At 37.2% G+C, this 12139-nt stretch overlaps 1 protein-coding gene across 3 annotated transcripts in view; it reads right to left on the reverse strand.

Annotated features, from left to right (window-relative positions):
* Positions 1-12139, reverse strand: part of uggt2 (UDP-glucose glycoprotein glucosyltransferase 2) — a 29876-nt gene that overhangs the window by 5158 nt on the left and 12579 nt on the right. For 2 of the 3 annotated variants that reach the window (XM_052564801.1, XM_052564803.1), the window contains 14 exons: positions 9346-9477; positions 8019-8149; positions 7845-7940; positions 7272-7374; positions 6860-6939; positions 5814-6003; positions 5438-5596; positions 5154-5239; positions 3191-3275; positions 2985-3067; positions 2260-2283; positions 1226-1324; positions 1054-1138; positions 85-267 (listed from right to left, as the gene is read on the reverse strand). In XM_052564801.1, coding sequence (XP_052420761.1) covers positions 85-267; positions 1054-1138; positions 1226-1324; positions 2260-2283; positions 2985-3067; positions 3191-3275; positions 5154-5239; positions 5438-5596; positions 5814-6003; positions 6860-6939; positions 7272-7374; positions 7845-7940; positions 8019-8149; positions 9346-9477 — 1536 coding nt within the window. The remainder of the gene's footprint in view (positions 1-84; positions 268-1053; positions 1139-1225; positions 1325-2259; positions 2284-2984; positions 3068-3190; positions 3276-5153; positions 5240-5437; positions 5597-5813; positions 6004-6859; positions 6940-7271; positions 7375-7844; positions 7941-8018; positions 8150-9345; positions 9478-12139) is intronic. The other variant, XM_052564802.1, reaches the window with a different exon arrangement.

A 12139-nucleotide genomic window follows, 5' to 3' on the forward strand; every position in this document is an offset into this window, starting at 1 on the left:
GCCACTCGCTGTATTTAACCTGTATTGAGATCATGTTTGTTGCTAATTCATTCAGAACCGTTGTTTTTCTCATGCATAAGTCACCTGATCAGCATCTACAAAGATGATCTTGTCCACAGCCAGGGGAAAAAGCACATCCAGGAAAAGGATCTTATAACCCCAGATGATACGTTGCTTTTCTGTCTGCTGGTGAAGCCAACGGGGCCACTTATACTGGACCAGCTCATACTGGAAACCATAAGCCTTCGCCATGTGAGAGATGGTGTCCTGTACACACACAAGCAGAAAGGGATCAACTACACACTCAATACAACACAATATATCTATTAACACATTCATGGATCATTCTCCCCTCATTTACATTGCTAAGATTATGAAAAAGCATTAATTTAACCTTCAATGTTGGAGCCTCCATGGCATCGCATGACTTCTGTTCTGCTCATGGTGAAATGTTTGAAAATTTATTTAAGGCAGGCATGAATGTATTTGTATTACATTTGTACAGTTTTATTATTGGAGTATTTTTCTTAAATATTTGATTTTTAAATTCTACAGTGAAATATTGCAGTAGTAATATTTCTTTTTTTTTTTCTTTAGTTTTTTTTTTTTTGTAAAAATATTACTATTATTTTATAATCACGTTGACAAATAATCACAAAATATTAGACCAAATTGTGTAGCCTTAAAAAAAAGCATAGATTTTAATTCACAATTGTAATTTTTATCAGAAAATAACTAGATAATTAGATTTTTTACACAAATTGTGCAGCCCCTACATTAAAAGGTGTATAATTAAAACTGAAATCAGATATCACACAGAGAGCAAAGCATCACGAAAAATATGCATATGTCACAAAAAAAATAAAAATCTCATGCCATAAACTTTGTCATTCAAAACCATAATTTTAAATAAACTAAAAATCCCGTGCACTCTCAAAAATTACCTCAGCCAGGCACACTGGAAATAAGCCATTTCAGACAGCTCTTGCTTAGTTTGTGTACAAAATGCATCAGTGAGCACCTAGAGCATGCTGGGAATGATAGCCATCTTACCTTAAATGAGGGGGAGAGGTAGTTTTTTAGGAACCAGAACTTGACAGGGGTTTTAGTGTGTTGAAGGACAGAGAGCATCATTATTCTATAAGGGGAAAAACGGGAAATAGAAATACGTGAGGAGTTGAAGAGGAAGCTGACATGGGCGCATTAACACGAGTGGTGGTCCTACCTCAGGAAGCGCTCATATAGATGTCCAGAGGCCACTGAGAAAATGTTGAGAACGTCTTTCTTCTTGTCATCCCCATCTACACTCGGGCCACCGGCAAAGCTGCAAAACACCCAAAAAACACACACTTAACTAAAAAAAAAAAAAAACTTGCCACAGCAACAGGAATATAGCTCTGCCAATAATATGTCATAACAGGATTATGTGGAATATGTATCAATTACAAAAGCTTAATTTTCAGCAGCCATAACTCCAGTCTTCAGTGTCACACAATCCTTTCAAAATCAGTCTAATATGCTGATTTGCTGCTCAAGAAACTTTATTTTTTTTTATTAGCAAAGCTGAAAACTGTTGTACTGCTTAATATTTTTGTGGTAACAGTGATACACGTATTTTCAGGATTCTTTTAAATAGTTTAAAAGAACAGCATTTTTTTTAATATATAGATTTTTTTTTTAAATAAGGTAACAAAACATGAAATCTTCAAGTAAATGATGCTATAGACCATTTAAAGTTGTTGGTTCAGCCTAATAGGTTTTGAGACAGAGCAAGTGATTTTATTTCATGTCGACAGAACCTGTGTGCATGTTTTGAGGTGGTTCAGAGATTTCTGAAGATCTCATCCTTCGGCATTACCTCAAAACAAAACCAAGTGCCATCCGTAGCTTTCCACAACCACCCTAGCCAAGATCTCACCTACTGCTGTCTCTACACAGATATTCACATTAGAATGTTTTTTTAATAGCTATCATCACACCTTTGGAACCTTTCGGTCTCCTGTTTCCAAGCTACATACTTCCCAAGGAAAAAGGCGAGATGAGGTTTGTTTAATAATGTGGAATGGAGGTGATGTAACCCTGCTGAGACAAGGTGGAATTTTGTAACAACCCGGCAAACTATTTCTAAATGTGGAGAATGATGTGTAAAAATCAAGCTGAGGGGAAACTAATTGAAATTCTGCTGTATCGCTTACTGATGCAAGAAAAAGTGAGTAAGAGAAAAAAAAAAGTGAAAAATGTAGAGACCAGGTTCCCTACCTTTTCTCCAAAGAACTCCACACACTTCTCAAAGACAGCAATGAACAAAGGAGACAGATCACAAAACGTAATAAACAGCTGTTAATTAAAATGCAAACCCTCTGCTTTTTAATATACAAAATATACACTACAGTTCAAAAGTCTGGAGTCAGTAAGCGTATAAAAAGAAATAAATACTTGTATAGAGTAATGATGCATTAAACTGATCAAAAGTGACATTTATACTCTTAGAAATGCTTTTTATTTCAAATAAATGCTGTTCTTTTGAACCTTTTATTTGTCAAAGAATCCTGAAAATATATCACAGTTTTCCCAAGTATCATATTTCACAACACTACAGTTTTTACTGTATTTTGATCAAATAAATGCAACTTTGATTAACATAAGGGGTTTCTTTCAAAAACATGTAAAAAATTATACAACCCCCAAACTTTTGAATGGTAGTGTGTGTATTTACAAGAGAGACAATGGATCTGCAGGTCTTTTTTCACACTAGTTAGAGAGATGAATGAGTCTTATCAAACTATCCCAAAAATAATATATATATATATATCATTTTTGGGATAATATATATAAAAAGGTAACAACTTTAACATTCTGTAGACCCAGACATAAATATTGTGCAGTCTGTTTTTCTGTGATATTTTTGTGATTATTTGTTGTTCCCCTCTAGCTTTTTAAGAAATGATCTAAGATGTGATTAGTGCTACAAAAATCAGACTCACCTGGTTAAGGAATCCCACAAGCCTTTGGATTCTGTTCCTTCACTTAGAAGATCCTCATTGAGTTTGTCAGGCTTTTTCTGGACCTAATATTTTAATAATATTTAATAATACTTGAATATTTAATTGGTCTCATCAGCTGGTGTTTTATATGTAAATGCTTTTTAGCATAATAGATTGTGAATACTATAACAACATTACAAACTTACTCTAACTTTGATGATCTTGCTGTGGAAGCTGTTAAGCACCACAATGACATCACCAGCATCATCAGGAGAGTCCGTGCCATCGTGCCTAAAACATACATACACAACACTATATGAGCACAAATTCCTGAAGGAAATATCAGTGCTTACAATTCAGCAAATTAAGTATGTTACAGACTTGTGACTTTAAATATACAAGGCTTACTTTTTCTACTAAAGTTTGAATGGTGTCTATAAGTTTTGCTGTTGATTTAGAGATTAATTAAATTGCATGAAACTTAAGACGATGAAAAACAATGCAGAAGAAAAAGGAGAAGAAGGGGAAGAACAACAATAGAAAAACAATTAACAGAATAACTACAAGAAATACAAAAAAGAACAATAACAAGGATATAATAAACAGATGAACAGAAAAAACAATAACATCAACCAAGAGAAGATAAACAGAACAATAACGATTGCAAGATATACAGAAGAACAACAAGAACAACAAAGAGGAGAAGAAAACAATGAACAAAACAAAAATGACAAATAACAAAGACAAAAGTATAAATATGATGAAGAAAAACAACAAAAAATAAAAAGAGGGACATGAAGATCAAAGGAAAACAAGGATGAAAAACCACAAAGAAGATGAAGAACAGCTAGTAAATAGTTTGAGGAATATCAAATAGTTCTGCATTGCAATCACTGTAATTACTCTGATTCCTCACCAGTGACTCACAATTCAGTACTGGATTATTTTTTGTCAAGTAGTTCATGTCTCAGAAAAAAGTTGTGATGACATGAAAGCATAAAAAATGTCCAGTGATTCAGGACACTATTAGGCTTTACTTCTTCAGAACAGGATATCAGTGAATAGCACACTGACAAAACACTGCCTTTCCATTCATTTAGTAGTCAGCAGTGTGTGCGTCTGAGAGATACTTTCTTTTTCTCTCTCACACACCCTCCGTTTTGGTTGTGTTTTGTGCCAGACCTTAGACTGTATGAATAATCACACTAGCAGTAGCAGACAGTGTGAAAAACGACACCGCGCTCTAACTTTAACCTGCATGAATGGGGTATAAATTTTACTGTCTTACATAATTCTCAAAGAAACCACCACTGTGTTTCCTTAAAGAACTGCTAAAACGTGCACAATCAGAAGGAATGAAAATTTAGACAAGCATTTTAGAGAGTTTTGATATGGACCATTAGCTTGAGTGTGGCCGTCTCTTTTTGTTCTTTATTTTGGATGGTATTGGTATTCCTCGTACAACCTATCGCCAGCAGACCCAAGATGACAGGTTTGATGCCCAGTGAATGCGTGCACTGATAAAACTAATTTTAAATCAATATGGAAACAAGATATGCCAAATGTAACCTAACTTTCAAACGTTTGGGGTCAGTGAGATTAAGAACAATAACACAAAGTTCTGGCATGAAACTCTAGATGGCACAGTCCGATAGATCTAACTCAATATGACAATGACATCATTATCACGTCACATCTGATTGGTTCTCTCTTGTATTGGTAGCCTATGAGCTCGATGCTCAACATTCAAAAACTTGGCCAATGCTTGTGGTAGCAGCTGCAGCGCACTTCAGAAATCCTCCACCTTCCCCAGCTCCACCTGTATAGATCTGATACGGGGTGGTCATGTATGCTATGGGGATTATTCGTATGTGTTACATGTGGAGCAACTTTATTTCTTACATGCTCACAGCAGCATGTTGGGAATATAGCAAGTCTCAGTACTTGCTCTGCTGCAGCACCAGCAGCGTAGCAGATCTATTTCTCTGAGACCAGATACATTAACATTGTTATGTACATTACCACGCCAATCCCTCAGCGAGTTGTAATGACAGAACTGTATTTTTGTTCAAATAAATGCAACCTTGGTAATCAAATCTTACTGATCACTAGACTTCTAAACATTAGTATATAAAAATAGATCTGTGAAGGGAAAAAAAAATATCTCACGCTTGTATCTGATAGATGTCCTCTGAGCGGCCCTCTCGCATCCTCAAGATCCAGGCACCGGGGTTGGCCTTCAACTGGAAATAGCCCTATGAATTGCGGTGGGTTAGCTTTTGCGTTCCATAGAAGAACATCAGTCATACAGGTTTGGAATTACATGAAGGTTGGTTAATGATGAGAGGAACCTCAATCTGGATCCATGTAACTCTTACCAAGCTAGGAAGATTCCTAGTTCAATTAATACAACATATATTCAGGCAAAAGCAAAGAATAGAGAATAAACTCACCAGGTTGGCCATGACAATGGTGTCATGCATGAGAGGTTCCTGTCTCATGCCCAGTGTAAACTGAAGTCCTCTGGGAGGCTGACCTGTGGACAGGTCAAAACAGTGGCCCTCCAACAGCAGATACTCAAGCTCATAATCTGCATTGACTACACCACTGACCTGATAATACAGTAGGAGAAGACTCATTTATCCATCCAAATCCATCATAATGACACTAAACATCTCTGTCTTGGAGATTCTGGCTGATCAAGACACATGCGAACATTTCATAGCACTACTGCAGCAACAATGAATTCTGAACTACAAAAAACTAATCACATGCACTTCTCAGCATCGGTAAATTTATAAATACTGCATTTAGAATTAGAATTCATACCTCCTGTAGGTGGATGTTATCTAGATCATAAGGGCTCCTGACCGGCTCTACCATCCAGCTCTCTGGGGTGATCATATTAAGAGTGAGCAGAGGGGATTCTGGGATTTCAGTAAAGCGGGCCACAGGGCCAGGGGAAAGGGAGTTGTTGCCAAAGAATGAAACATCCGGTTCCAAAACATATTGATAAAAGCTGCCAGAAAAACAAAGGAAATAGATGAAACATCAATCTTATAAACTAAACTGGTGGTATGTTGTTATTTGGGAATAGCTAGGAATTTCATAACATAATATAATCATATTTTCAGTATACTTCTAATCTATACTTCTAACTTCTAAATATGACTTCAACTTTTTTTGGGAATAAACCAAGTATCATTAGTTATTTACTAACTTTTTACCTTTATTACTGATTTTCATGAAAATTATTTACAAAATATTAAAGAAAGAGAGGGAAATAAATAAAATAAATATAACATGACAAGGGATATACATTCTGATTTTGAGGCAAGTATAGGTGCGACTTATTTATCAAAATTAATTTGACATGAATCAAGAGAAATGAACCAAGAGAAAACATTACCGTCTACAGCCGCCAGAGGGCACTATGAAAACATAGAGCGCCTTCTTGCGGCTGTAGATGGTAATGTTTTCTCTTGGTTTTAAATAAACGCGACTTATAGTCCTGTGCGACTTATATATATGTTTTTTCCTCATCATGATGTATTTTTGGACTGATGCGACTTATACTCAGTTGCGACTTATAGTCCGTAAAATACGGTATATATATATTTTTTTCTCTCTTTCCCCTTGTGTTTTAAATCAGTGCAGCTGTGTTTCACCACATCTTTTTATACATTAGCTAAGAGGTAGTTAGTACACTGATAATATAAAACTCCACATTAACCATTTTAACCACTGAACTCTGTTAAAACAAAAAGCAAGATAATACCTGCAGAACAGCCCTAGCTGCTATATGAGTGTGAGTGTGCACATGCGTGTCCCCCGACCCTCTCAGAGCTGAAGTTTAATTAAGCTTTTGCTCTCACCTCTTCAGGGGCATCTCAGACAGCTTGGCTCGACAGTTCATGAACACCTGCACTTTCATATTGACCACTTGACCAAGCACCTGCAGCACACACAGAGGAGAAGGCCTGGTTATTAACCACTCACACACTCAAAAACAACAGGATTCAGGAGGGAAGCTCCAGGTCACGCTTCACAGGGCCGCATACAGATGAGCCAACCGCTCTCATTTCACGTTCTACATCTATATAAAAAAGGATCCTTCTTTAAGGATCCACAGACCATAAGAATAATGAAACGAAGAGGAAGTTGAACATTAAGAATGATTTTGGAAGACACTGCAATGACCAAGCTCATTGTCTCTGAGCTGAATCACAGCACAAAAACAAGGCCTGAGGAAAAAAAGCACTTAGACATGACCAAAGTTGTACGTACAACTAATAAAGGAGCCAACTTCTGTGCATCTCTGGTGAGAGGATCCACGATGGCAACCACATCATAGAACACCTCATCCTCCCGCTGTGCCAGCTGAAGAACGCTGTTAAAAGACACATCTGGTCAGCTAGATTCATTGGTAGTGTTGCGCTAATGAGAAAAACTGAAGTAGAGGCTTTTAACATACTGATAACACACACGGACTACTTCAGTGTCACAATTGGCTGTGAATATGCATAAATAATAAGAGGAGCTGATCATAGCCATGGAAACCCAGTTGGGTGGAAAGGGTTTATGTTTGAATATGCAGCTGACTCACACTTTCATTGAGTGAGTTGTCTGACTAATTTGTGATTTAGTTTCATACCCATTTATGAACCGATAAGAGTGATTAATTGAAAAGAACCGATTCAAAGGATACATTTACAAAGCAGACATCATCACTGAGACACTTATGCAACCATGTTATTTTCTATGGTCTGCAATCACAAAACCGGCAAAAGGATCTGGTGAAATGCACGAGGGTGAAAGTATTTATTTTCTTTTAAAATACAGATACTCTCAGTACTGCACCTGTGTTTGTCCTTCAGAAGTTTGACGTCTTTTCTGGCCTCTCCTTTAGGTGATGCAGTGAGGAGAGCGTCTACTTTCATGATTAGATCACTGGCCCTGTGAAGAGCAATAACAGGTTTCAGTTTGCCTCTACTGTCATATCTGCTTGGGGTGACCAGCAAAAAGAGTGCATACTTTTGGGCATTCAAGCTCATCTGCTTGATCTTCGATTTAATCTTTTCTGCTGAAGTGCGAAGTGTGATCTTCTCTAGCAGATGGAAATCTTCAGCACTGAACTCTTCTTCATCATCCAATAGGCTCAGGACCTAGTGAAGACATTGAGCTTATTGTTAGTCAGAAGTGAAGTTCGGTGAATTTCAGTCTGTATCTACTATCAGCACCACGGGTCTAAAGTGTCAGAGCATGTGTGCTTACTATTGTACAGCGGCTCAAACTTCTACACCCAGAACCCTTCAAAGCCCCCCCTTTTCAAATAAGAGTCATTTATATGCATGTCCATGTCAGAACATTTTTAATGCTAATCAAAGCAAGGCCAACTGCCTGACTGTCACCCTGGCTTTTAATATCAACATGTTTTTTAACACAGAATATAAACGTTAACCAGCTTTTCATTTTCTTGCTAATTTTGTTTTGCATCTTTTCGTTTACATTTGGCTAGTGGACCATGTCTTCTGCAGAGCAAAACCCTTTAATAGTTTAGAGCCAATAAGACTGCAGCTAAAAGAAATGAATGACAAATACCTCTCATGCCTCAAAAGCGAGTATATGTATTAGTAGTAATACATAATTTTAGATAGAAACAAATATATAGATTGTATATAATAAATATCAAAATATGGGCATTATAAAACCATTGTGCCTGTATCTAAAAAGTCTATTATTTAGACTATACTTTAATATTTATTTAAAATCATATTTAAGATATACACATTTTATAGCAGTTACAAAATCACCGTGCATGTATTAGGAATGTTACATAAACATACTTAAAAATGTTATAAAAATACTTATATTCTGCTATTTTCTTTCGGTTTAGTAGCTCATTCATATAAAACAGGGTTAAAATATATATTTATGAAACCATAATTTCTTTTTAGGATGAAAATCATTCTGGGGATCACTTTTGGTGTGTTGGAGAATGATGGCACGTCCCTGATGTTTCAGGCTGCAGTCCATTTTGTGCTTGTCTGTCAACAAAGACTCTGCTGGAAAAGCACAGCGTTATGACAGCTGGCCCGTTCTATGTGACCTGCGACCCCTGCAGCAGAGGATGCTGAGTGGATGCTGGTGAATTAACGCCAGGCTTCATCTCTCTCTTCCTCTCCTCACAGGTTAGGACAGGCCAAGCAAACTGCTTAATACGGAGTCAACAAAATGAGCGGCCCATGGGAGGGACCAACTGGTGAGACCTTAGAGTTCAGACTATTTATCATCCAGATCAGCGGTCTGTGCCATAGGTCATTAGGTTATAAATGATTTAATAACTCTCCTGGAATCTCACCCTGCCGTTGCTGACCACAGCTCTCTGTCCAGCTTTCAGCTTCAGAACGTCCTTACAGTACTTCTGCTGGCTGTGCAGGAAGTCCACCTCCATCGTGTTGAACTTCTTCTCAAAGGCATCATGGTCCATACCCTAAAGGAGACCAAACACACATTTAACACTTAAATACCTGAAAAAGGTATTTAACATAAATTATTACTACTTGGAAAAAAAATAAAATCAGCAGCCACCAGCATACTCCGGTCTTTGATATCACAAGATTTTTCAGAAATCATTTTTAATAAATGCTGCTCTGTTGCTCAAAAAACATATATCTTATTTTTACCAATGTTGAAAACAGCTATATACCTACTAAAAAAAAAAATATATATATACAGTATTGTTCAAAATAATAGCAGTACAATGTGACTAACCAGAATAATCAAGGTTTTTAGTATATTTTTTATTGCTACGTGGCAAACAAGTTACCAGTAGGTTCAGTAGATTGTCAGAAAACAAACAAGACCCAGCATTCATGATATGCACGCTCTTAAGGCTGTGCAATTGGGCAATTAGTTGAAAGGGGTGTGTTCAAAAAAATAGCAGTGTCTACCTTTGACTGTACAAACTCAAAACTATTTTGTACAAACATTTTTTTTTTCTGGGATTTAGCAATCCTGTGAATCACTAAACTAATATTTAGTTGTATGACCACAGTTTTTTAAAACTGCTTGACATCTGTGTGGCATGGAGTCAACCAACTTGTGGCACCTCTCAGCTGTTATTCCACTCCATGATTCTTTAACAACATTCCACAATTCATTCACATTTCTTGGCTTTGCTTCAGAAACAGCATTTTTGATATCACCCCACAAGTTCTCAATTGGATTAAGGTCTGGAGATTGGGCTGGCCACTCCATAACATTAATTTTGTTGGTTTGGAACCAAGACTTTGCCCGTTTACTAGTGTGTTTTGGGTCATTGTCTTGTTGAAACAACCATTTCAAGGGCATGTCCTCTTCAGCATAGGGCAACATGACCTCTTCAAGTATTTTAACATATGCAAACTGATCCATGATCCCTGGTATAAGATAAATAGGCCCAACACCATAGTAGGAGAAACATGCCCATATCATGATGCTTGCAGCTCCATGCTTCACTGTCTTCACTGTGTACTGTGGCTTGAATTCAGAGTTTGGGGGTCGTCTCACAAACTGCCTGTGGCCCTTGGACCCAAAAAGAACAATTTTACTCTCATCAGTCCACAAAATGTTCCTCCATTTCTCTTTAGGCCAGTTGATGTGTTCTTTGGCAAATTGTAACCTCTTCTGCACATGCCTTTTTTTTAACAGAGGGACTTTGCGGGGGATTCTTGAAAATAGATTAGCTTCACACAGACGTCTTCTAACTGTCACAGTACTTACAGGTAACTCCAGACTGTCTTTGATCATCCTGGAGGTGATCATTGGCTGAGCCTTTGCCATTCTGGTTATTCTTCTATCCATTTTGATGGTTGTCTTCCGTTTTCTTCCACGTCTCTCAGGTTTTGCTCTCCATTTTAAGGCATTGGAGATCATTTTAGCTGAACAGCCTATCATTTTTTGCACCTCTTTATAGGTTTTCCCCTCTCTAATCAACTTTTTAATCAAAGTACGCTGTTCTTCTGAACAATGTCTTGAACGACCCATTTTCCTCAGCTTTCAAATGCATGTTCAACAAGTGTTGGCTTCATCCTTAAATAGGGGCCACCTGATTCACACCTGTTTCTTCACAAAATTGATGACCTCAGTGATTGAATGCCACACTGCTATTTTTTTGAACACACCCCTTTCAACTAATTCAACTAATTGCCCAATTGCACAGCCTTAAGAGCGTGCATATCATGAATGCTGGGTCTTGTTTGTTTTCTGACAATCTACTGAACCTACTGGTAACTTGTTTGCCACGTAGCAATAAAAAAAATATACGAAAAACCTTGATTATTCTGGTTAGTCACATTGTACTGCTATTATTTTGAACAATACTGTATATATACCGTATATAAATAAATAAATAAATAAATACTGGATATTTACTGTCACAAAGAATAATTATTTTCAGAATAATTCTTCTGAATAAATTTCTCAGTGAAGACATAGGGGGTGAAATCTTGTGGGACCCCTGGTTTGGACTGAGGTGAACTGTAGTGTAGCAAAAATGTGGAAAGAACAAATCGATCAGCTCATTAGTTTGTTTTTTGATTACACTGCAATGAGGAAATAGTCAATCAGTGAGATATTGACAACTAAAGAGGGCACATTTGTGCAAGTGCAGTCATTAGAGTAATTTGAGAAGAGTATTAAATTGTCTAGACCTATGAAAAATGTGTTGCCACTGGAGACTGCGTAGCGCTAATCAATCATTAAACATTTTCATTTATCAGACTTGTAATGAGAAATGGCTTCAGTGCCAATAACAAATCTCGGGCGCATGAGTTGTGCAGAGTCAGATTATTAGTGATTCCAGCATTTGGCTCTTATGAAAAGGAACAAAATGCTAATATCAGCACAACACCTCTCCCAGCCATCCAATAATAGAGCCATTACAGGTCCCAGACACGAGCTCTCAGGGAACCAAGAATCCCTCTCCAACCATTTTCAACTAATAAAACTCAGGAATGCCGGGTTGGATGGAACACTTTCTCTTATCTTATATATTACGATGGAAATAAATAGGAGCAGGAAAACACAGTTACAAGAGGACTGAAAGAACCACAAGAAAACATTCCATGTATCTTACAGACCAATCAGATCTTCTGAGAGGTACAATACTCTGT

The sequence above is a fragment of the Carassius gibelio genome, chromosome B9 (assembly GCF_023724105.1).
Source record: "Carassius gibelio isolate Cgi1373 ecotype wild population from Czech Republic chromosome B9, carGib1.2-hapl.c, whole genome shotgun sequence".
NCBI lineage: Eukaryota > Metazoa > Chordata > Actinopteri > Cypriniformes > Cyprinidae > Carassius > Carassius gibelio.